Source organism: Panicum virgatum, chromosome 5K (assembly GCF_016808335.1).
Source record: "Panicum virgatum strain AP13 chromosome 5K, P.virgatum_v5, whole genome shotgun sequence".
In the NCBI taxonomy this organism is placed as follows: domain Eukaryota; kingdom Viridiplantae; phylum Streptophyta; class Magnoliopsida; order Poales; family Poaceae; genus Panicum; species Panicum virgatum.
This window is the reverse complement of record NC_053140.1, coordinates 1,229,078-1,254,327: the sequence shown is the minus strand read 5'-3', so window position 1 is coordinate 1,254,327 and position 25,250 is coordinate 1,229,078. Positions and strand designations below refer to the sequence as shown.

The 25,250-nt window shown below is 47.4% G+C and overlaps 3 protein-coding genes and 1 pseudogene across 3 annotated transcripts; 2 read left to right on the top strand and 2 right to left on the bottom strand.

Moving 5' to 3' along the window:
• Positions 1-10,703: 10,703 nt before the first annotated feature.
• LOC120705529 lies at positions 10,704-11,378 on the bottom strand (annotated as a pseudogene).
• Positions 11,379-13,020: 1,642 nt separating this feature from the next.
• LOC120709145 (late embryogenesis abundant protein Lea14-A-like) lies at positions 13,021-14,007 on the bottom strand. Its single transcript, XM_039994682.1, has 2 exons — positions 13,919-14,007; positions 13,021-13,652 (listed from the first exon to the last, which is right to left on the bottom strand). Exons 1-2 carry the CDS (start codon positions 14,005-14,007, stop codon positions 13,226-13,228), a joined length of 516 nt encoding a protein of 171 aa, XP_039850616.1. The 3' UTR covers positions 13,021-13,225.
• Positions 14,008-14,058: 51 nt separating this feature from the next.
• Positions 14,059-17,177, top strand: LOC120705527 (trafficking protein particle complex subunit 1-like). The gene is made up of 5 exons (XM_039989918.1): positions 14,059-14,406; positions 15,079-15,193; positions 15,639-15,757; positions 16,456-16,517; positions 16,764-17,177. The coding sequence occupies exons 1-4, from the start codon at positions 14,156-14,158 to the stop codon at positions 16,505-16,507; spliced, it is 537 nt and encodes a 178-aa protein (XP_039845852.1). The 5' UTR covers positions 14,059-14,155; the 3' UTR covers positions 16,508-16,517; positions 16,764-17,177.
• A 2,091-nt stretch (positions 17,178-19,268) lies between these two features.
• Positions 19,269-24,674, top strand: LOC120709105 (protein PAT1 homolog). The gene is made up of 4 exons (XM_039994631.1): positions 19,269-19,558; positions 20,663-20,823; positions 21,538-21,591; positions 22,023-24,674. Exons 1-4 carry the CDS (start codon positions 19,447-19,449, stop codon positions 24,135-24,137), a joined length of 2,442 nt encoding a protein of 813 aa, XP_039850565.1. The 5' UTR covers positions 19,269-19,446; the 3' UTR covers positions 24,138-24,674.
• The last annotated feature ends 576 nt before the right edge of the window (positions 24,675-25,250 follow it).

Genomic DNA, 25,250 nt, shown 5'->3' with positions numbered 1-25,250 from the left:
GCTCTTACCCAGCCTGAGGTTTTCTAACGGCGCTCTCCCCTTTTATAGTTCAAAGGGGGGGGGGCGGATACATAGAACGTTGATGCCCCGACAGGTGGGCCCAACGTGACTGTGGCTACAGTGGTAGCGAATCTTTCCTTCGATATGCGTACTGCTGCTCTTCTGACACAGGGGGTCTTCTCTTGTCCCGTCAGCGAGGCGCCCGTTGGAGTAGCGTAGCTTGCGGCGTGGCCTGCTGAGGCTATTATGTAGCGTCATAATGGGTGAAGCCGAGCCGTCGTATCCGACTGTTACGGCAGACTGGCAGACGCGGCATGGGCGGCGCCATCGGCTCCACTGCCTTGGTAATACGCGATCAATAGTGCCCCCTGGTCAGTCAAACGCCTCGGCTTCCACTATATCAAAGTGGACGTCCACCTACCGCAATAAATGCGAAGGTAGGTGGACCTCAATATGGAGACCAAGGGCCTCATACACGTGTCGGCCCCGGACCACCCTGAGGCGGGGCGTCCAAACTTTCCCTTGGAGAGGGGTCCGGTTGCTATCCAGGACCCTATGAGGGGGTCCGGATTCCTTGGGAGGTCCGGAGCCCTGGCTGCTTGCGCTTGAGCGCCTGTTTTTCCTGGGACACGTGGCGTTCCCAGACCTTCCCCGGCCGTGGAACAGGTCCGGACCTTTGTCGGGAGGACAGGACTTCGGACTGCAGGGGTCCGGCTGTTTGGTTGTAGTCAAGGATGACTACAAAGGCTCTTGCCTAGTCACAGCAAGAGGGGGTACCCCAGTCCTGGGGTACCGACAGTAGCCCCCGGGCCCACCTCGGGAGAGGTCCGAACCCGCGGGTGGGGCCACCACCGTGATGTGTTCCTACGCAACTTGATTGCGTTGGTGTGCTCTTGGAGAGAGTGGGCATCCCGGACCCCTGAGGCCGGTATGCTTGTTGCCTGGTTTAGGTACTAGAGTGCTCTCCACGGGGCGACGAAGGTGTAGGCTTAGGGTACGGAACCAAGCTAAGCGGCTACACGGACTTCGGATCGCTCAGGGGGTAGCACTACTTCCCGGACCCGGCTTTTGTCGACCGTGGCGAGCGGTCTCCGCCGGAGCGGGCCACCGGAGTGGACTTGGAGCGACCGGGGCGAGCGGTCTCCGCCGGAGCGGGCCACCGGAGTGGACTTGGAGCGACCGGGGCGAGCGGTCTCCGCCGGAGCGGGCCACCGGAGTGGACTTGGAGCGACCGGGGCGAGCGGTCTCCGCCGGAGCGGGCCACCGGAGTGGACTTGGAGCGACCGGGGCGAGCGGTCTCCGCCGGAGCGGGCCACCGGAGTGGACTTGGAGCGACCGTGGCGAGCGGTCTCCGCCGGAGCGGGCCACCGGAGTGGACTTGGAGCGACCGTGGCGAGCGGTCTCCGCCGGAGCGGGCCACCAGAGTGGACTTGGAGCGACCGTGGCGAGCGGTCTCCGCCGGAGCGGCCGTTGCTGACAATCCGATGAAGCATGTTACCGGACCTCATAGTAAGGTGCAAAGAAACCAAGCCTTATACTAGAAGAGAGCCCGGGACCTCTAAAGTCAGCAGTCCTGGATACTAGAGTACTTGTAACAGGGTAGTGAAGTACGTAAACTTAGGGTACATTACCAGGCTAAGCCACGCGGAGCTTCTCTACCCCAGGATACAAATACCACTTCTCCAGAGCAGGTCCCTAGGGGTCCGGACTGCCTTCCAGCTAGAAGGGGTGTCTTCACCTAACCACAAGCCAGCAACTCAACTTGGATTGTTAGCAATAATGGTAAAGACTCTGTTTGGGAGGAAGAAATGGTCAACCGAAAAAACAGCCATCCAGAATGAATGAATGTAACCGGGGTGGAGCCTAGATAAGGTCAAGAAAGAAAATCTCCTTTATCATTGTGGTTATCACGGTATACATCAGAGGTCGGGATTACGAGGTCGGACCTCCACCGCTCCGGACCGCTTTTGCCTGTTTGTGTGATAGGGCCAGAGGCCGGGTTTACAAGGTCGGACCTTAACCGCTCTGGACACACACATAGACACCACGCTATTACAAAGGAGAAATTCTCTTATTCCTTTCTTAGGAGTAACCTACGGCTGCATGCTATACAGCGTGTTCTTCGGAGGTGAAGGCACCTTGGACGTGCCTGACACCTTGGACGTGCCTGAACCGCATCATCCAGGATCACCTCGGGAGCTCGGGGGGCCCTCCTTGCCTAAGAGCTGTCACATGCTTACATGGCATGAGACAAATTATTTGGCCTTGAATGGAAGAGGCCCCCTCCCCCTGCCGTCGCCGTTGCCGATGGAAACCAGAACCCTTGCGCAGCAGATGGACCGGTGCGACGCGTGGAGAAGTGCGGTCGTTCGCCGGCTTGTCCTTGGTGCTAGCGCCAAGGGCCCCCGCGCGAGGTGGCGGGGTCCTGCCTGCAGCAGCACCGAGCAACGCTGAGGTGGATCTCCGGTGCTGCTGCGGCAGGAGGTCTCAGTCAACTTCCTCCGGGATGGCTGTCGGCTCTAGGCTCCAAGTTGAGAGAAAGCCTTGAGCCGACGTCATGCCATCGCAGAGGGGGCGTGGCCGTTGCTTGAGAGAAAACCTTGAGTCGACGTAGGAGCGGCGGCGCGCAGCGGCGCCTCTGCTGCATGCTGCTACGCCGGCTCTGAGGTGTCGCGGTGGCGACACACAGCAGACGCCGCTGCCGTGCGCCGCCGCACCGAGGTCGTCGGAGCGCCGGTGCCATAGCATGCGGAGTGAGTGTGCCTTCCTTCATCTTCAAGTTTGCCGTTGCAGAGGGAGAACGCAGCCCAGAGGCCTGAAGATCCAGCCAACGCCTGTCTTCCCCACGGACGGCGCCAAAATGTCGCGGGGATTTTCAGGGGTACCCACAGCCGGGTGGCGGAGCGCACCCGCCTATTCCCAGTGAGGGAGTACTCGGGGAAGTACTAGGCGATGGGGCTAGATCTACGCTGAGATTGGGACTCAGGAACACACGATTTAGAGTGGTTCGGGCCGCCGGAGCGTAATACCCTACGTCCACTGGGAGATGTATTGTCTTGGTTGTGTGAATGAATCTATCCTCTGCTGGTCTTGGCTCTTACCCAGCCTGAGGTTTTCTAACGGCGCTCTCCCCTTTTATAGTTCAAAGGGGGGGGGCGGATACATAGAACGTTGATGCCCCGACAGGTGGGCCCAACGTGACTGTGGCTACAGTGGTAGCGAATCTTTCCTTCGATATGCGTACTGCTGCTCTTCTGACACAGGGGGTCTTCTCTTGTCCCGTCAGCGAGGCGCCCGTTGGAGTAGCGTAGCTTGCGGCGTGGCCTGCTGAGGCTATTATGTAGCGTCATAATGGGTGAAGCCGAGCCGTCGTATCCGACTGTTACGGCAGACTGGCAGACGCGGCATGGGCGGCGCCATCGGCTCCACTGCCTTGGTAATACGCGATCAATAGTGCCCCCTGGTCAGTCAAACGCCTCGGCTTCCACTATATCAAAGTGGACGTCCACCTACCGCAATAAATGCGAAGGTAGGTGGACCTCAATATGGAGACCAAGGGCCTCATACACGTGTCGGCCCCGGACCACCCTGAGGCGGGGCGTCCAAACTTTCCCTTGGAGAGGGGTCCGGTTGCTATCCAGGACCCTATGAGGGGGTCCGGATTCCTTGGGAGGTCCGGAGCCCTGGCTGCTTGCGCTTGAGCGCCTGTTTTTCCTGGGACACGTGGCGTTCCCAGACCTTCCCCGGCCGTGGAACAGGTCCGGACCTTTGTCGGGAGGACAGGACTTCGGACTGCAGGGGTCCGGCTGTTTGGTTGTAGTCAAGGATGACTACAAAGGCTCTTGCCTAGTCACAGCAAGAGGGGGTACCCCAGTCCTGGGGTACCGACAACAACTTTTTTATTAGATCTAAAAAATTCCTTTCTCCATGATTCTGATTGGATCTCCTTTTTCTTGTTCCATGTGCAATCTAGGAAATGGATCTGGAAGCCAGAAGTAACAAAAAACAAGTGGATCTTAAGGGAGAACATTTTTTACCTCCATCCCTGCAGCGTGAGGGTTCATGTTGTTGTCTTGTGCCTAGATACGCTCCATCCTTTGCCTTCTTTTGCTTTTAGGGAAGGGATCCTCGTCCTCCATGTCCCACACGTGAGTTTTTGAAGAAAGAGTTTGGGGATGGGAGGAGGGGCGGTGACGAACAGATCTGTTCTCTCTTTCTTGTTTTTTCTTTTTTTCCTCTTATTTTCTGTTTGTTTTATGTAGGATAACGATCTGACTTGAGACTTATATGGATAGTCATGGGGGAACAAGCACAGAAGCCCTTTTTTTGGGCGGGCTTTCATGAAAATATTTCCCGCCACCCGTCTCCTTTTTCTTGTGTTTTTTCAGGTGTCAATTATGCAGTTTATTTAGCTGGGCCCACAGCCAACAGGCAAAAAACACAAGGCCCACAGCCAACGGGCACAAAACGCAAGGCCCACAGCCAACAGGCACAAAAAATTCGGCCCACAACCAACCGGTAAAAAAAAATTGGGCCCACAGCAAACAGGCACAAAAGGCCTATACTGATAACGGGTACAACGAAACACTTGCGGGCCCGTTTTGCTATCCACAGCCAACAGGCACAAAACACAAGGCCCACAGCCAACACGGTAGGAAAACAAGTGATTGATAGATATTTAAATATCAATCAACTGACAAGGAGACAGATCCAAGTAATTAACTGTGAATCTTTTCTTTTTTTCACAAGTCCTGTTTAGTTGGTGAAAAGTTGTTAGTTTTGGTGTTGTAGCACATTTCGTTGTTACTTAACAAATAATGTCCAATCATGGACTAATTAGGTTTAAAAGATTCATCTCGTACTAATCAATTAGACTGTATAATTAGTTTTTTTTCAACTGCATTTAATGCTCTATGTATGTGTCCGAACATTGGATATGACGGATAAAAAAAGGGCGTACCCAGTACCGTAGACTTCCCGCACTGTGCGGGGTCTGAGGAAATGTTGTCTTTAAACCCCAAGCCTTACCCACACAAATGTGCAGAGGCTGGGGCTCGAACCCGGGACCTTCCGGTTACAGACGGTAGGCTCTGGATATGACGGATACTGTAGAATTTTTTTTGAAACTAAATAGGGCCAAAGCACAACATCAATAAGCCAACTTGTTTCTTCCCTGACAGTACAGTAGCTCTAGCAATCATTGAGCCCACTGGGTGTGCCCATGCCGATCGAGAACCAACAATTACTCCGATCCAGTCATTCACATCTCTTCACAGCTGAAAATATGTTGTAAATTGATCGTTGTCTCATATATTTACTTGCCTGATCTACTATCAAACGTTCACACTCGCCAAGAAAAAAACAATTGCTTTGTGGGGTTTTAAAGGAAGAAGTAAATTTTAGGAACTGTTTAGCGGAATGCTGAGAGGCTGTAGGTAGTAGTATTGTTGAACAGTCAGGTACATGAGCTGTATTTTGTCGAAAACTCTTGATATGTGATTTTCAACAATTGTTAGTTGAACTAGATAGTCAAGAAACAAAAACCGGCGCAGTGTGATGCTTTAATCACAAGATCAATAATCAATGCCTGTTTCTTGAAAATGGATCACTGAAGATCGTCAATCACAATCTTCTCATTGTAGGGCCTTGTTTAGTTCGCGAAAAATTTTGAGTTTTTATTATTGTAGCACTTTTATTGTTATTTGACAATTAATATATAACGTGGACTAATTAAGTTTAAAAAATTCGTCTCTATGTTTACAGTTAAATTGTATAATGAGTTATTTTTTTCAACTGTATTTAATGATCTATGCATATGTCCGAAGAATAAAACTAAACAGGGCCTAAGTTAATCAAAATATGGAATCTGTATATGATTGTAACGCAGTTGTAGAGATGGGAATCCGGCATGAGCAAGCACAAGCACTGATGATCAGCGGCCACTAATTCGATGCATGGATGTGCGGCCTGCCAACCAATCAAAACATCAAATCAAGAAGAGGATGGATCCACATGTCTACATGATCATGCGGTAGTTGGTGACGATGGGCCAGGTGAATCCCATCGATTTGGCATTTGTTTATGTAAACACGGTAGCCAGGCAGGCAGCCCGTTGCCGTCGATGTGACGCCGCGGCGGAGGTGTCATACACTTTACACTTATACTGAGAGATGCCACGACCGACGGGGTAGGCTATCCTGGCTAGTCATACTTTAAATTCACTCTATAAACAGAATATTTTGTCATAGTCATCAAGATTCTTTTCTCTATATCCAATTTTGTTGCGCTCATTCAATCTCTATATTCAATCTTCAAATTCAACTCTATAATTTCTTTTCTTTTCTACCCTTCTCTCCCTCCCTCTCCGCCCACCCTCACCGGCGGCGGATCCGGAGCGGAGCGCGTCCGGCCCCTCCTCACGCCTCTTTGCCGCATCCTCGCCAGGCGGGGTGGCGGGGCGTGGCCGTGGCCTCACGGCGGCCGGGCCTGGACCGGCGGAGCGGGCGCGGTGGCTCCCTGCTCGCCCGCTACGGCCGCACGCCCCTGCTCTAGGCGGCGGTGCAGCCATGGTGGGACGGCCATGGAGCTTGGCGTGGCCACAGATCTGGGCGCCTCCACCACCTCCGGCCATCTCCCTCTCCCTCCCCGGCCATCCCCATCCCATCTCCCTCCCATCTCCTCCGGCCATGGCGCGGGGGCGCTCCTCCCTCCTCGGCCATCTCCCATCTTCCTCTCCCGCCCTGGCCATCCCCCCGCATGGATCTCCCTCCCTCTCCTCCCTGCTTGCCGCCGCAGGCCTCGAGATCATCCTCGGTGGCGCCCTCCCCGAGCGGCCGAGCCCGCTGGCGGCAGCCCGCGCGGGCGAACGGCGCGGGAGCGGAGCGGGCGTGGTGCGGCGGAGGCGGTGGCGAGGCCGCGGTGGCATTTCGCGTCCATGGCCGGCTCGAGGCCCAGCCGCGGCCGGGAGTAGGGCGAGAGCTGCAGCGGCGCCCCGACGTCGCAGGCCACGTGGGGCCATGGCGGAGCAGAGGCCATGGTGGCGGGCAGGCGTGCGGAGCGGTGGCGTGGCCAAGGCGGGCCGGAGCGGCGGCCCGCGCAGGAGGCCTCCACCGGACCGGCGGCGCGTGGCGGAGCGTCGGCCGCGGCGGTGGGCCTGCATGTGGTGGCGGGATGGAGCGGCGGCACGCGCGGGCCGGTTGCGGCGCCAGAGCGAAGCGAGGAAGAGCTACCGGTGGCAGAGAAGCCGGGGTGCCGGGAGGAGGAAGGGGGCCCGCGCCTTGCCGCGTGGAGAGATACCACGAGTCCAGTATGCGCGCCAGACACAGAGAGCACGGAGCCGAACGGAAGGATTGCGGACGACATAGAGAATGCCGCTGCGGGCTTTTTCGCGCTAAAATCGTACTGCATAAGATGTACCGTTTGGTTTACAGAGCCCAGTGCGGGCAGCCGTCTCTAACAGAGCGGCCCATCTCGTTAGCTGAGCTGGCTTTTAGAAGAATAAGATACAAAAGAAACTGGACACTCTGAACTGCTGGTGTGAGTGGGTCCGGAGGAGCAGACTCTTTGAATTTTTCAGGAGCCCTGCGAGATAAACGATGAGTTACTCACTAGCTAGTTGATTTTTAACCGTCTCTCTTTCATCCCCGTAGGACAATCGGTGGTGAAATCGCCAGCCACTGCAGACGCCCTTACATGTCATGTTGTCTGCAGCCAGCCAGCGATCTGGGTTTCGGTTGCACCCAAAGAGCAGAGCAGAGCGCCGGCGTGCAAGAATAGATACAAGCAGCTAGCCTTATTAAGCAAAACTTGGCCTTAATCTGGAATTTCTGCAGTTATTCCACTATACTCCCTCAGTTCCAAATTATAAGACATTTCAACAATCTTGGAGAGTCAAAGTTTTTTATATTTGATCAAATTTATATAATAGAATAATAACATTTATTATATAAACTAAGTACCATTATATTCTTTATTAGTTATATTTTTATAGTACATCAATTTGATATCATAGTTTTTTATATTTCTCTCTATAATCTTGATCAAATTTAAGATTGCTTTGACTCTCCAAAATTTTTGGATGTCTTATAATTTGAAAGAGTATTTATTTCTCCAAAACTTGTGCAAATAAAATACATACTAATACCCTGGCCTTAATTAAGCAACATGAGAGCAGAGCAAAACTTGGAGAGTCTAAGCTATGAATGTGTAATTTAGATGTGAGGCTAAAAACATATCTAAACCGGCTCTTGAGATAACAAAAGTGTCACTCCAGAACCTAAAGCCGATCTAGTGTGTTTTTAGATGTGATAATGGCCAAAAAGCATAGGAAAACCTACAAATCTAGCCGATATCGATAATTGGTGAATAAATCTAGACGAGACGACAGCGATGCGCCAGGAAGTCAAAGTCTAGATAAACTCGATAACTTTTGAATAGATTTGAACAAAGCCACAGCGATGCGCCCGATAGCTAAAGCTCAAATATACTCGGTAAAACGAAAACTCACCAGCAAATCAAGTCGCTCGAATGTGAGGCGTCCTTGATCAACTTGAAAGAACTCGTCGAAAAAAGAAGAGAAAAGGCGAAGTCGCCGAAAAAAGTGCAAAGGAATTGTAAAGTTTGTTGTATTGGATGTGTATCAAGTTTTTCCGGTCCCTTACAACTGATATATATAGCTAGCGCTATCAAGTCCTAGCCGATTACAGCAAACATTACTTGACCCTAAAGAAAAGACTATCTAAAAGATAAACTACTTAAAATATTACAACCGAATCATCAAGATTTTCGTAGAGTCCGGATCCTCTTCTCCTTCCTTGACTTCATCGGCAACTCTTCATCGGCCGAGTACCAGAGTGGACTAATCAGTATCTTCGCAGAATATTCTCTTGGTCCATCGGACGGACTCCATCGACCGATTCCAATACTGTGCAACTTTTGGTTTCTTCTAAATCGGCCACATCCTCTTCACAAAAATCACCTTCCTTGACACGTGTCAAAAAATGGTGTCAACAGGAGGTAAGACAAACAAAAAAAGTCTTACTCCCTTTTTATTAGTACAGATATCATTTTTCCGTATATCACACAGTGTGTATCAGTTCTGAAATGCAAGTCAGAAAAAGAGTGCAAAGTGCCATGTTTAGAGCATATGTATATCTCTGCTCACTTCACCCCTGAGAGAGGCTTTCTATCCGTTCTGCGATTTATTCGTTGGTAAACCATGCACCAAACTACTCAAACAATTTGACCGACATGAAAACACTCCAGATAATTGGAGAAAAAACTTGTATCAAGACCATGCCATCTGACTACTTGCACGCAGAGACAAAGGCTGCTAGCAAAAAATTGCCTCAGAATATGAAGAATTTGAATGGAACACAAAAAGGACAAAGCAGAGGTGGAGTCTCCAGTGCATACCACCGTGAGGATTGAAGGAGGGACCGTGATGATGAATTCCCAGTAACAAGTGGCCACCTTCAGAAAGTTGTGGCTACAAAGATAACAAGTATGAGAAGAATAACATAAATGTTTTTCTGCATCATGCAATCCTTTCTATATGATTTCACCAAGTAGAGATGTTTAACCCTAAATCCTAATGTTTAAACGCTGGTAACAATTCAGTTAGTTTGTCATCCATTTGTCCTACAAGTTACCAAAACTGGATCTACTTAAAACAGTAAAGGGATTGTGCATTGCTAATTTCTTATTGATGATGATAACCAGCAAGCAAGAAGTAAACATTAATAATTAAAATAATAAATAAAACAACCTATTTTGGTTATTTCTTATCCTCATAGATACAGTGGCAGTGGCCATGGGATACACCCACCCCAGCGATGGCGCATGCATCCTTGCGGCAGCAGCAAGGGCGCACTGCGGCCATGCACCTGCAAACAGATTAAGGGACCTGTGTAGAAGACAGATTTTGCAAAGAAACATTACCACCTAGGTGTTTTCAGCAAATTTTGCAAGACACAGAGAAAAGAAGAGCACAATTCCATATTTCGCTAGGGCTAATCTGCAAAAAGCTTCGCAACACAGCCATGGTGGACGCTGACTACGGTTGGCCGGATTCCCGGCGATTCGGTGCACGATAGGGCTTGGGATTTTGGGGTAAAGAACGAGGACGATGAGGGGAATCAATTTTATACCTTACTTGTGGTGGACGGTGACGGGAATGGACGTATTCTTGGCCGGAAAAGAGGCGGCGACACACAGGTTTCTTGGCGAGCAAACCTGGCGGCAGCCCTGAATTCGCAGGAGGACGTCGCAGAGCGGAGAGTCGCGTTGAGAAGAAGGAAGCGCAGGCAGCAGGGGGTAGGAGGACGTAGGCGCAGACCTGGGCGTACGGCCCCCTACTGCCTCACGAGTAGGTGGCCGCCGCGGGTAGCCACCGCGCCCGCTGTTCCGCTCGCCAGTGCGAGGGCACGATGTGTCGACGGTGCAGCAGCGGAGAGCTAGTGATTCCGCACTCGTCTGAAGGTCAGAGTCGGACGCGGCGAGGATGGTGGCGAGCGGCGTGTGATGGGCGAGGGTGAGGACGTGATTAGCGAGGGCTGCGGCGGCGCGAGGGGAAGGGCGGGCGCGGGGTTGGCGATTGCGATGGAGTGGTTGAGGGCTGATGATCGGACGTGGACGCTGGTCGAGCGGGCGATCAGCGACCGTCGGAGGAGGGACAACGAAGCGGGGGGTGGTGGTAGAGCTTCTTTTTAGTAGTAGATAGAAGATAGATAGACATCGATCGTCATCGATATTCATCGTCATTGAGATCGATATCGATCAGAAGATGGTGGAGAGTGTGGGGAGCTTGAGCTCGCCGGACTTGGTGAGCGGCAGGGTGAAGTTGCTGAGGATGGGGAGGTCGACGGTGAGGCCGACGCGCATCTCGTAGTCGATGTCCCGGTCCCGGCCGGCGTCCTTGACGAGGCTGACGAGGAAGTCGTAGGGCACCTTGACGGGCACGTCGAGGCGCGTGGTGCCCCCCGGCGGCGAGTGAGCCCGGGTCGGGTATGGTCCCCGACACCACCTCCCGCGCCCGCGCTCTTGAGCGAGTAGCTGATCTCGCACACGGGGATGGCGTGCGAGTAGGGGTTGCGCACGTCGATGCGCCCCGCCAGGGTGGCGCCGTCGCGGCCGACGTGCCCCACCGATATGTCCGCCAACTCCGCCTCCGGCTTCTCGATCAAGGCGATCAGATCGCGAACTGTCCGGGAGTTCCCCATCGCCCCGCAGTTCCAAGCTAAAGCATTTATTGCTCCTGGCGTCGCTGCAACCTCCTCCACTTTCTTTTGGTGCTCTGTTGGAGAGATATTTGATTCCTCTAGGGTCTCTCCCTCCCCCAGTTTACTCAGATCAGTAAATTTTAGTGCACAACCTCCCATAGAAGCAGCGGCGGATCTAAAGGGGGGCGGGGGGCTCCAGCCCCCCTAAGAGCAACTAATCACACTTAAAATACTGTAGCAAAAATTTTAAATCACCATTAAATCTTCATGCAAATTAACAACTCCATTGATTCAGCCCCATCTTGTCCCCCATCCTACCTCCGCCACTGCATAGAGGCCCAATAGAGCAGATCCATTGGCATACCCTTTTTTGCAAGCACTTTGGTGGAATTCTCACCCCCACTTTGACCAAATATTTTCAGTATTTTACCATTACGACCAGCACCTGAGATCCATAGGCTCCCCTTCTTCTCTCCTTGGCCAGCCGCTTTGCCAGACAAGTTCTTTCCTCGCTTCAAATCCATTACAAACCAATCACCTTCCTTCAAGCAAACAAAGGTGAAATTCCTACCCACTTTCATTTCCATACTGCTTTTTCCCATCTCCCTTCTGTAAATCTTTTTCATATCGTCAATTTGCTGCATTGAAATCCCAAGCATCGATGACAGTAACAGACCATCTCCCAAGAACCAGGAACGTCGCCTCTCGCATGCCCCAATTATGACGAATAGAGGCTTCTTCTCTGCACCTTTTCTGCAGTCTGGTACCTTCTTTGCAATGCGTTTTTGTCATGCGCCAGCATTTTCCTTAGTTGTTGCAAGGACGTTCTCCAATTTGACTTTATCTGCCTCCAATTTCCTTAAGATCGTCAATCAATGCCTTGTTTAGTTCGCGATTTTTTTAGTTTTGGTACTGTAGTATTTTTATTGTTATTTGATAATTAATGTCTAATTATGGACTAATTGGACTTAAAAGATTTGTTTTTTAAACTGTATAATGAGTTATTTTTTTCAACTGCATTTAATGCTCTATATATTCGAATTTTATTTACAGTTAAACTGTGTAATATGTTATTTTTTTTAACTGCATTTAATGTTATTTTTTAACTGTATTTAATGCTCTATATGTTCGAAGATTCGATGTGATGGGTATTTTAGAAGAAAAAAAATTGAAACTAAACATGAAATCTGGATATGACTGTAACGCAGTTGTACAGATGGGAATCCGGCATGAGCAAGCACTAATGATCAGCCGCCATTAATTCGATGCATGGCCGTGCGGCCTGCCAACCAAAGGGTGTGTTTAGAAAAGTTGGATGAAAAAGTCACATCAGACACTGTAGCACTTTTCGTTTGTTTGTGGTAAGTATTGTCCTACTATGACTTAATTAGGCTCAAAAGATTCATCTCGCAACGTACATCAAAACTATGCAATTAATTTTTTTTATTTACCTCAAAACTATGCAATTAGTTTTTTTTATTTACCTACATTTAGTACTCCATGCATGGGTCATTTGCTATATTTAATGTTTTGATGTGATGGAAAGTTTGGAAAGTTGGGAGGAGTTTGGGGTATCTAAACACACCCAAAACATCAAATCAAGAAGAGGGTGGATCAACACGTCTACATGATCATGCGGTAGTTGGTGACGATGGGCCAGGCGAATCCCATCGATTTGGCATTTGTTTATGTAAACACGGGAGCCAAGCAGGCATCCCGTTGCCGTCTGATGTGACGCCGCGGTGGAGGGAGGGGCTTTAATTATTACGACGCTTAATACAATTACAGAGAGATATATATAGACCTCAAAAAACATACTATATATATCTGCAGTTATTCCACTTATATTTATTTCTCCAAAACTTGTGCAAATAAAATACATACTAGTACGTACTCTGGCCTTAATTAAGCAACATGAGAGCAGAGCGATTGCACGCAGAAGGCAGTAGTACATCGATCGTCATCGATATTCATTCATTCATCCAGATGGCCCGGGCCATCGATGATCAGAAGATGGTGGAGAGTGTCGGGAGCTTGAGCTCGCCGGACTTGGTGAGCGGCAGCGTGAAGTTGCCGAGGACGGGGAGGTCGACGGTGAGGCCGACGCGCATCTCGTAGTCGATGTCCCAGTCCCGGCCGGCGTCCTTGACGAGGCTGACGAGGAAGTCGTAGGGCACCTTGACGGGCACGTCGAGGCGAGTGGTGCCCCCGGCGGCGAGCGAGCCCGGGTCGGGCATGGTCCCCGACGCCACCTCCCGCCCCGCGCTCTGGAGCGAGTAGCTGATCTCGCACACGGGGATGGCGTGCGAGTAGGGGTTGCGCACGTCGATGCGCCCCGCCAGGGTGGCGCCGTCGCGGCCGACGTGCCCCACCGTCATGTCCGCCAGCTCCGCCTCCGGCTTCTCGATCTTGGCCACCTTGTGACACGTCTGGCTGAAATAGGGACTCCGGTCGCTGTGTGGTGTAATAAGCCGGTGACACGTCTGGGGTTTGCGTGTTGGGTGCGTGGCAGCACGCGATGAGTCCCCGACGACAGACCATGGTGACTAGCTGACGATGACGAGGCTGTGGTCAGGAGGTTTCGGCCGACAGGTATAATGTGCAAGAGTAGCACGTGGACGATCATTCTAGCGGATTTCATCAACAGTTAAATTAAAAAAAATCTGAGAGGACGAGGTGTTTTTAAACAAATATTCGACCAAAAACAGAGGGAATTTTTCTTCTTCTTCTTCTCCTCCAACTGGGCCGGTGGATCTGGGCCTAGTCCTTGTTGGGCCAGGCAGGCCATGTTTTCCCGTGGACCCATATATGGACTCAACAAGTCGAGGTCGGCCCGTCTCTGCCTCCGATCTTGTCTTCTTCTTCCTCGTCTACTCCCTCCCTCTCCCCTCCCGGCCGGAGATCCGCCCCGCAGCCTACGCGGCAGATCGGCGGCGATGCAGTTCTTCGGCGGGTCGTCGCTGACCTCGGTCGCGCCGGAGGCGAGCCCGGCCCCGGCGGCGCCCCCAGGCACGGGCACGGGCGCCAACGCGCAGGTGCTCTACGTCTTCAACCGCAACGGCGTCTGCCTGCTCTACCGCGAGTGGCACCGCCCGCTCCGCACCCTCGACCCCACCCAGGACCACAAGCTCATGTTCGGCCTCCTCTTCTCCCTCCGCTCATTCACCACCAAGATCGACCCGACCACGTGAGTGCAGCTTCCATTCCATCCATGCCTCCTCCAGTCCTCCCCCTTTTCGCAAGGTCGGCCGATAAGCAGCGTACCAGCTAGTAACTTTATTTGTAGTTACTTGAAATCCCTCGCCTCGCCTCATTTGTAGCAATGATGAATCATCCTTTGCTACAAATGACTACTCTGCGTATTCCTTCAAAGCATGCCCAGCTTGCATTGCATGCAAGAGACAAATTGTATGCTCTCTAGTCGAATTTAATGCAGAAAAGGCAGCTGTCTTATATCCTGGGACATTGTAATGGAAGGTGCATGTATATAGTGTCTGATTAGCTTATAGTATAAGCTTATTTGATGGCTTCTGCACATTACTTAGCTGCCGGACTACAGAATTCCGTTTAAAAGGACACAAAAAAATGTACAAGTTGATAAATTGTCTGAATGTTTAACCACTGAGATGAGATAATTTTTGTTTTTCCATTCCAGTTGCAAATATTTTGTATTGTATATTTCCCAAACTGTGTTTTGCTGGACTGATAGCATGAAAAAAAAACAAATAATTTAATTGTAACAAATGTTGGATACTGTTTATGAGTGCTATGTCAAAGTGACACACATATACTGAGTGACGTGTTTTTGAGTGTTGTATGCCTAATTCTCCTATTTGCCCTTTTTGCGTATCAAATGCAGGGCTGAAATGGGAAATCTTGGTGTGCCACTACTGCCAGGCCAAGGCTGTTCATTCTATAGCTTCAAGACAAACACGTACAAACTGAACTTCATGGAGAGCCCTTCTGGTATCAAGGTTAATGTTGCCTATTTTCTTTCCTTACTGCCTTCTTAACTAATTTGGTTTGTCTTGTTAAAGTTGAAGGTTCTTTTCCCGTATCCAAAGATTCATGTGTGTTTTGGGCCAGATGAAGAGATCTTAAATTCTCAATTGGTTGGTTACAATGACTTGCAGTTGTTTCAGCCCTCCTGTACCAGACCTTGCACTTGAGTCTAGCAACTTTCATGCTGACTATTTTCGTTTACTTGTCATCCATAATGTCCCAGTCCCTGCCTGTATTGTCCTATCAGGAAAGCTGTTGAATGTATTTTCACACTAGATTACGATTTTTCTCATCTTTTACATCACAAAGTAGTCAAGGATGTGTGGTGTCTTTCCTAAAATGAATCAATAGTAACATACCAATGTACCTCTTTCTCTTGAGCTATACTCTGTTACTTACTGTACCTTCTTTGTGTAGCTTATTCTAATTACACATCCAAGGACTGGTGATCAGCGAGATTCGCTGAAGCATATCTACAACCTATATGTCGAGTATGTTGTAAAAAATCCTCTGTATGCTCCTGGCACACCAATCAAGTAAGTTCTTCCGGTTAATGGATTTTTTTGGCTGCATATTTAGCTAGGTATTGATATTGTTTCTAATATTACAGTTTGCAAAAGGACAGGATTTTTTTGGTTAGACTACTTGTAAAAGGGTATCATTTGTTCCATAAATCATGTTTGACTCAGTTCGAGCAACAACTCAAGTAATGAGCAGACACTGGGCAGATATAAGTGCATAACTTGCTTGGGGAGGCATATGACTGTTGCAAACAAAATATATGTAGCTAGCAACTGGGGTTAGATCTTTTTCACACCTAGCCCACAATCTCTGAAACATACTGAAATTTGTGAATCTGAGATAAAGAATTCAAAGGAATTGTGATAGTGGCATTCCGTAATATGTCGTACTTCTTTTTCATTTATTCACATGATCGTTCATCAAATTGTTGTTTTTAGATACCATTATTGCTTCTGTTAATCATTGTGTTGAACATGTTCATCCGAGCAATTCATAAGCTGGTATTCTAATTCTTGCTAATACATAACTTGTAGTGTCGTTTCTAACTGAGGATAACAGTCTTGCACAGGACATGAAATCTGAATAATCTTTTAGTTGTATAAGATAAGATGATACCATACGCTACCAGTTTCAGGCTTAGTAGTTAAGTAGCTACCTGTCCTGCTATTCCATTTCACTATTTTCCTGAATCATGAGCATCTCTTATTTGCAGGTGTGAACTTTTCAATAAACATCTCGATCAATATGTGAGAACATTAATCTGATATCATTGAGGTATTTTCTATCCTTTTGTGTTTTGCACAGTGCCTCGAAGAGTAGTTTTTCCAATCATTGGTGCGATGTACCTGTAGTTTTTGTATGGTTGTTTGACAATCTTTTCATGTGATTACTTGGGGCTCCGTGCTCTTAAATGTCCTGATTGCCACATCTCAGATGCTCTCCACATGTTTCCTTTTATCTGGAAAACGAGCTTTAAATTTTTAGTCGCATACTTATCACTAACGAAATGTCTTTTTGCAGACATGGGTGGTGCGGCATTAGGTAAAATGGGTGCCATGTTCTTTAGCATGGTGTGTTCACCATGCTGTTTGATCAGTCTCAAGGGTGGTAGAGATTTTTCTGATGGAAGATTTGCCATGTTCTCGCCGTGCTTCCACAGTTGCACCATGTATTTAGATGGACAGATGGTACAAAGCTGCTATCTTCTTGTCTTGTATACCGACTTCAATTTGATTAGCACTATTGTGGCAGCACTCCTGTAGATTACTTGTTGATCATGATGGATGCCCTCGAGGTGGGAACTGTATTGTCGCATTTGCCTTCAGATGATTAATCCATGAGTTATGTTCAGGTTTTCCTCTTCAGTTGCTTACCAGATATGTACTACATGAGTTCAGAAAAAAAAATATATGTACTACATAGTATTTGTTTGAATCAGGCATTGTCAGATACAGTCAAACTAGAGTGGAGATTAACTGATAAAACAACATATTTTATGCTTGAGACATCATTGCAACTTTACAATATAGAGTAGGTTCATGTCCTATTATCACAGCACTTTATCATACCCGATTTCCCTCCACAGTCTTCACTTGTGTAGCTCATAAACTCCTACCTTGGGAAGTTGGGAGTACATTCCTCAGTATCATGACAGAACAAGCTCGGCGTCTTCAGCTTCACGTTATAAACAAAACGCGACGTCCCAAACAAAACACCCTGCACGAGTTCTTCATCCATTGGGACGGCCACTAGTAAGTTAACGCAACAGGTTCGCCGTCTCCTAGCATTGTCTGAATGCCAGCCACTTCCCTGTCATACAGGGCGATCTAGTTCTCGTCGTTTCCAGTAGTCCAGGCAGAGTCACCTCGCCAGTGAAGTGATGAGATGTCCCCTTCAGAATGTTGACTGCAAGGGAAGCTTCCACGGCAAATGGAAGAGGCGTGTACACCATCTCCACCGTGCGTGTACACTTGTTATCGATCTAATCATGGGTTGGCGTTGGCGATCATGGCGGCTGGTGTTGTGTTCTAGCAAACATTTGCTGAAATCTCTGTCGGTTCTCCTGTCAGTCTTGATTTTTTTTTTTGAAGAACTCAGTCTTGATCTTCAGATGGAACTCAAAAAACACACTCTATCCATCACAGAAAGTGCTCTATATGGGCCTGTCAAGAGTTGGTGTATCCTCCTGCGCAGGGAAAGCAAACTCAGGGGAGAAGACAGGAGAACAGTGAAGGCCTGGAAGGAAGCTACAGGCTCCCCGGCAGCGAAAGCACCTGCATCGATCCGGCCAGCTACCAGTAGAACCCGTTCGACAACAAACGGTAAAGAGAGGAGTAGGAAATGGTCGGCCAAAGCCTCTATTCTTTCGATTCCTGCCGACTGAATTGCTCAATCCTCTGAATTTACCATATGTGCCAAGACTTCCTGTCATTGGAGTGCATGTTTATTTTTCCTCTGTTTTTTTTTTTGGATTGCGTCAAGCTTTTTTATTTGCGGTATATGCCATCGCCGGCCGACCTTTCTTTCACCTTTGTGTCATTGTCACTCCTTTCGCCTCCGAGGAAAAGGAAGAGAGTGGCTGTGAGCAAAAGGCAATGCTGACACAACGCCTGCAAGGCTGCAACGTAAATCTAAGACAAGTTGCGAGCGTGCTAGGTCAGCGTCATGCGTTAGTATAACATGCAGAATCTCTACTAGCTAATGATCGGATCGGAGCATACTGGTTGGGTGGCGAACCAAATCTGAATCTGCAGCTGCAGACTACTGAAGGACGCACTGAAGTCTGAAGATCAACTAGGATACCAATTTCCAAACCATGGTTACAAAGGAGCATAAAGATGGTTTAATCTTATATAGCCGTAATGGTCACATACTTAACAACAAAGCACCTAGCTTCAGTAGTGGTATCCATCAAAGCTTGGATAGTAGCGTGCCGACCTGGATAGGTGACCACACCAGACGCAGAAAAGAAACCATAGAAAAGAAGTTGGACACCAACATGACTAGGCCTTGACAGTGAGAGAGCGAGGGCGGATGGGTTTGATTAATTTGTGGAGATCTGCATCTATCGCAGCAAACTAGTGGCTCCAGTGGAAGTATGCCAACATCCTGCTCCAAGCCAAACCGACCTCAGAAGTGAGAACAATATGAGAAGTGTCCCTTTCCCAGTTTTACCTTATATTTTGCCGAGAATTCCTTATATTTTGCTAAAATTTCAATTTTTTCCAAATCGGAGGTGTCGATATTAATAGAGGGGTGAAAACAGATAGGATAAAGCACGCCAACATGTTCCGTTTTCTAAATTTGTCCCACCCTTATTTATATTTCATGGACTCCAAAAATAGGATGAAAACAAAAAATTGAATCAAGAAGGAGGGAGAAAAGATTCTTAAAAAATTGTCATGTTGTTCCTTTTTTTCCCCTGAAGCGGAAAAAACGCATGCCGGACAGCCCAAACACCTCCGAGCCCGGCCCAACGGTGGGATTAGGTTAAGGCCCCACCCCGTCGCACCGCGCCACCGTCCCACGCGTGGCGTTGCGCCTCCCCGCGCGGCGCCCGTCCGGTCTCCTCTCCTCCACCCTCCAGCGGCCCAGCCGTCGCCGCGGGCAAGCCTCCCAGGGCTCAGGCCACCACGCACGGACGCCGCGGCCCCCGCCCACTCCTTGAGCTGCCGCCTGGTGGCTCTCGAGTTGCGACAAACCGATGATGCCGCCCACTGGAGAAGCTCCTGCTGGATCCATGCCCTTGCGGCAAGGCCACTTCGTCGTGGAGCCGCCGCCGGGACCTGCTGTCAACGCCAACACCTCCAGTACAGGTACAACTTGTGACCGAGACTTGTGCAATTGGGGTAGCAGATGCAGATCAGGCTCGTTTTCTTGTTGCCCGTTGACAAAGCTTGGGAATTGGAAAATAAAATGGACTTCACGTTGCCTCATGGTAATTCCTTGAAGAGTGAAGACATATGGTTATTTGTGGCGGCATAGTGCTACGGCTTATAGAGCATAGCAAATGGAACCTTTGAACCAAAATATTGAAGTTGGGCTTGGGCACTAGTTGATAGATATGGTATGCTGGTGGAAGTGTGGGTATATACCAACTTACTAAAATTGATGTTGTACGTTAGTGTTAGTGTATAAGTGCAAATGGAGTTCTGTTTCTTTGAACCAAAAGATGGACTATTTTGATGTTACTGCATATTGTGAACAATAAGTTGCCACAATAATCAGTTTGATAAGAATAGGATTCAAATTCATTTGCGGGAAAACAATCACAGAATCAAACTTAATTTCAACATAAAAACGCTTAGTTCTGCAGATTATGAGCTCATTGAGTTTAAAACCACAGTTTTTTGTGTGCTCATTGAGTTTAAAACCACAGCCATATGAGCAATATATAATACAACTACCTAGTTTGCTACCGTTACTTCCAGATGCAGTGTTAATCCTACTAACACGATTTAATATTGTAACTTATAGAGAAAAGTTTTATTGTGAATGCATCCATATCAGCAAATTTTTCCTTTTTTTGGCTGGTTGGATAAGCAATAGAAATTGGCCTTGTCTTATTTAAAGAAGAAAATAAAGCATAAGTATCTTCAGACGAGAAATTTACATGACCCTACAAATGCATCCCTAGTGTTCTCTTATATTTTCAGAGTTGAAATATGTGGATAGTCTTAATAATTCTGCCAGTCATATTGTTCTCTCTTATCATTATCAGTTATCAGAGCCAAGCAAGATAATTTAATTTTCTCTCAAGTGTCAACATTTTGCTGCCTTCCTGTCCTGCCAAAACCCAAATAGTACAGCAGCGTATACTCGATGCCTCGTTTGTTCTACGTCTTTGTTATTTGCTGCTTTTAGTCTTGTACCATAGCACCTTATGTTATTTGACCTTATTTTGAAATCTTCACATGCAGATGACACAAGATTTGATGCATCACAGTATGCTTTTTTTGGCTATAATGTGCTGGAGGAGGTGGAACTAGGTGGACTGGAAGATGATAATGACAGTGATGCTGCTTTCACTGGACTCAATGATGTAGAGCGCCCACTTTCTTCTCAAGGAAATGTACTAGAGGTAGTGCTATTCTGAATGTTAGAAATTTAATGTTTTTAGTTAATACAAGTATACAACCTTTAGCTATTTATTCCATGCTGGATGAGTAGCACATGGAAAATTGAATATAACTGTTATGCCTTTGTACAATTTTGACAAATGATAAATTTCTTATGCACTGTGAAGATACTGTTAGCAAAATGGTAGGGGAAGAAAACCAAATGTTTTCAGAAGATTGCAAATAGAATATACTTGTATGGCATGCATTTGTTTTAATTTTATTCTTGTTGCCCTCTTAAGTTTGTTAGTTCAGAACAGGAATCTTGTAAGGTGCAGTTCTAGTCATATAAGCATTTTACGTCCGGAAGGAAACCAAATGTTTTCAGAAGATTGCACATAAAGTACACTTGTATGACAAGAATTTTTTTTTCATTTTATTCTTGTTAAGCCTACGGCACTGGGTACGCCCTTTTTTTTATCCTCTTAAGTTTGTTAGTTCAGAACATAAATCTTGTAAGGTGCCATTTTAGTCATATAAGCAATTTATGCAAAGCATGATAACATAATATGAGAAGTGAGCTGCCTTGCCTCTCTATCAGATAGATTCATATGCTTCCATGTAAAGTCAGACTGATGCTTGGTGGGTTTATACTGAACTTAAAAAGAAAAAAAAAAAGCTCTATGGATCGTGTTCTTTGCATTCTCTTCTCACCTGGGCTGCAACTTGTTTTTCAGCCTGAAGATAGTTCATTCTCAGATGTTGATGATCTTGCAAATACATTCTCAAAGGTTATCTGTCCCTGAAAACTTGAATTTTCTTACCTTATCTCAGTGTTTTTTAGGGGAGTTGAGGGCTCATACAGTGGTTTATTTGCATCAAGAAATTGCGGGAAACAAAGTTTGTTGCGTCAATTTTTTTTTGTACACCGAATCATAACTTTGGTGTATTGTCTCCTATATACTGAAGCATGGATCACAAATTCTAGCAAAATGTACCATATGAAATTCTGCTTTACCTACCTTGAAACATGAAAGTTGTTATAAGTTATCTGAAACTCCAGGGAAACTTCCTTTTATTTGACTTTTTATACAGAGATATTAGCATGAGAAGAAAAAAAACTGTCGTATATGCTCTTTTTCCATGTAATAATGTCATGTGCTGTAGGCAGTTGAACTGCTATATCTGCATGCCCATTTTCTTTGTTCTAATGTGATATTTTATCACACTGGTAGGTTCTGCTGCTGCTGACTGGACTCCGGAATTTGAATCCCCACTCTGGCCCAATCAGTATGTGCTAGATGCGAGGCAAGGGCAGGATAACAGTGGCTGGTGGCCTCCACAACATCATTCTTCTCGCTTTGCTGATTCCAGATTACACAGAACATCCTCATCCCCTCAGGAACAGGAACAACACAATGAACCTCTTCTTGGACCAAGGCCATCTCCTTTACACCGGACATCCTCATACCCACACAATGAACCTCAATACAATCCTTCTGAAGCCATTCCCGCTCCAAGTCCACCATACAATAATTCACACCATCCGCCTGGTGGACCACCCAATTCATTTCCTGGACAACCGCATCAGGTGAACATGTCATCTTTCAATGAATTTCAGATGCATATGTCTGCACAAAGTGATGCCCCATTCTCCCAGTTTCCTCGTGGAGGGCCACCTCCAGAGCCATTTGGTGGAAACCTGGGTCATATGGTTTCAACAGGTTTCTCAACTAACAGCAGTGGACCAAAAAATCATATGCTTAATCATGGACAGGTTCATGAAGAAATTGCCACTATCATGCCAAATTCGGTGTCAAACCATCTACAACGTCCTAATTCATTCATGCCCCCTCGAATGCTACCGATGCGCAAACAGCATGGCATGCTCCCAGTTCAGCAATCTCTGCAACACTTATCAAGAACTCAGGTACATATGTTTGGCCCCCAGCATCCACCACAAATGATGAATAGGTTTGATAATTTTGGGGTTCCTGAGTTCAGCGATCCAAGAGCAAGATCATCAATGCACCATGGAAGGCAAGGTCACCATTTTCCTCTCCAAGGCTCTGAATTTGGTATTATGAGGATGGGTAATGGGAGGCCACGGTTTAGATCCAAGTATATGTCCACAGAAGAACTTGAAAACATTTCAAGAATACAGCATGCTGCCACTCACATAAATGATCCATACATTGATGATTATTACCATCAAGCTTGTCTGGCCAGAAGATCTGTGGATGCAAGGTTGAAGCACCACTTCTTTCCAACCTTGATATTGGATCCATCTTCTCGTTCACGCAGTAAGGATGAGCCGCATGCATACCTTAAGGTCGATGCCCTTGGGAGGCTGCCATTTTCTTCCATCCGGAGGCCACGTCCACTTCTTGATGTTGAATCAGCTTCTACAACTGAGGATAACACTCTTGTTTCAAAATCTCTTGATCAGGAACCTATGCTAGCTGCTAGGATCACAATTGAGGATGGCCTCTCCTTACTACTTGATATAGATGATATTGATCGCTTGCTTCAATTTAGCCAGCAGCAAGATGGTGGTTTACAACTTAGAAACAGAAGGCAGTCTCTGCTTGGTCAGCTGGCAGAATCGCTGCAGTTGGTTGATCCACTAGGTGCAAATAATAATAGACATTTGTCAGCAAATGATGATTTGGTATTTCTTCGCATTGTTTCTCTACCCAAGGGTCGGAAACTGCTTTCACGCTATATTAACCTCATGGTTTCCGGTAGCGATCTTGCACGGATAGCTTGCATGGCAGTGTTCCGGCATCTGAGGTTTGTGTTTGGCAATTTGCCCTCTGATGATGGCTCAGCTGAGACAGTAACTAAACTAGCGAATGCTGTAGCTGCATGCATTCGTGGGATGGACTTAAGTGGCCTCAGTGCTTGTCTTGCAGCAATTGTATGCTCGTCAGAGAATCCACCTCTTCGACCCCTTGGATACGCTGCTGGCGATGGTGCCACTGTCATCATAAAGTCTGTCCTGGATAGGGCTACAGAGCTTCTCACCGAGCAGCTTGCTGGATCAAATTACAGCGTTCCAAACCGAGCCCTGTGGCAAGCATCGTTTAATGCTTTCTTTGGGCTGCTTACAAAGTACTGCATAGGTAAATTTGACAGCCTCGTTCATACAATGCACACTGCAACAGCGATAAGAAGGGAGCTGCCAATTGAGCTTCTGCGTGCCAGTCTAACTCATACCGATGAGCAACAGCGAGCACTATTACTTGAGTTTGCCCAACGGGCCGTGCCGGTCACTGGCCATAGTTCTCAAAGGGCTCCTGGTGGAACCATGGCATCTGAAACAGTCCCAAGTTAAGGTGGTCAGCAGATACAAGTTGAAGCATTAGATATGGTTTTCTTCTATGGTATAAACCTGCCCAGTGAATTGAACATTCCTTTCGCCTGCCCCACCAGAAGACAGACTAGAGATATAACCCGTACAACTGAGCTGGGTGGAGTATGGGGCATCCTGGTGGTAATATGGATGTATGTCCAAGGTTTGAATTGATTACTCTCTTAAGCTGCAGTATTTTCTCTGCATTGTTGTATCACACCGCAGTTGAATTAGCAGGATACTTTCCTTCTGGAGGGCTGTGTTTTGTTGCCCATGGGAGAGAACTGAACTCCTGCTATTTCTAGGTTAGCAGCTGTACAGGTCGTTCCTTGAAGGCAATGTCCATCACAAGCAAGTGTTTCAAGGTGTAGTTGTTTTCGTTTGCAATAGTTGTTAGGCATGCACATGAGCTTGTGAAGCTGTCGAGTTTGTAATGAGCTTTTTGAATGTTACCACTATAAATCCTTGTTATTGATGATTTATGTTCGGGTGCTAACACATCAAAAGCTCTGTATGACATCTTGATGCTCTGGTTCTTGGAAGCCTTTCCATTCATAACTCGTATGGCACTTTTTTAGCGGTCCGCACAAACTGAAGAATTGCTCAACAGCTGCTCGATACAGTAATTTGGAAAGAGAAATTTTTGGGAGGAAGCTCGGCATACCGCACTGTCGATATCGTGCAAGGATTGGCTGCTAAATTATTGTTTGAATTCCACGTTTGAATGTTTGATGCACTGCATCCTGGCACTGTTCAGATTCCTCTCTTCAGAGTTTAGATGCTTGCGACACACTCAATCCCAGGCTAGTCTGTATCGGTCACCTTGCATTTCCGGTGCAGCAAATCGGATACTGCTCCATACTGCAGTACTAGCAGGGTACTCGCTCCGTTCCAAAAAGACTGTAATTCTTTGACTCTTAGAAACTGCGTTTGACTGCTCGTTTTATTCAAAAATTTTATATATATTATAAGACAAATAAAATATTATTAAAATATTATTAGTGATGTAATAAGTCATAACAAAAGTGATAATATTTGTAAAAAAAGTTAAATAAGACGAGCAGTCAAATGCAGTTTCTAAGAGTCAAAGAATTA

Excerpts from the sequence above, each read along its gene's own strand:
- LOC120705527 (XM_039989918.1), top strand. The coding sequence starts at position 14,156 with ATGCAGTTCTTCGGCGGGTCGTCGCTGACCTCGGTCGCGCCGGAGGCG. Across the intron at positions 14,407-15,078 it reads ACCAAGATCGACCCGACCAC|GGCTGAAATGGGAAATCTTG; the intron begins GTGAGTGCAGCT and ends TATCAAATGCAG. Across the intron at positions 15,194-15,638 it reads AGAGCCCTTCTGGTATCAAG|CTTATTCTAATTACACATCC; the intron begins GTTAATGTTGCC and ends TTCTTTGTGTAG.
- LOC120709145 (XM_039994682.1), bottom strand. The coding sequence starts at position 14,007 with ATGGCCTGCCTGGCCCAACAAGGACTAGGCCCAGATCCACCGGCCCAG. Across the intron at positions 13,653-13,918 it reads AAAAATTCCCTCTGTTTTTG|CCAGACGTGTCACAAGGTGG; the intron begins GTCGAATATTTG and ends TCCCTATTTCAG.
- LOC120709105 (XM_039994631.1), top strand. The coding sequence starts at position 19,447 with ATGATGCCGCCCACTGGAGAAGCTCCTGCTGGATCCATGCCCTTGCGG. Across the intron at positions 19,559-20,662 it reads CGCCAACACCTCCAGTACAG|ATGACACAAGATTTGATGCA; the intron begins GTACAACTTGTG and ends CTTCACATGCAG. Across the intron at positions 21,592-22,022 it reads TTGCAAATACATTCTCAAAG|ATCACACTGGTAGGTTCTGC; the intron begins GTTATCTGTCCC and ends ATGTGATATTTT.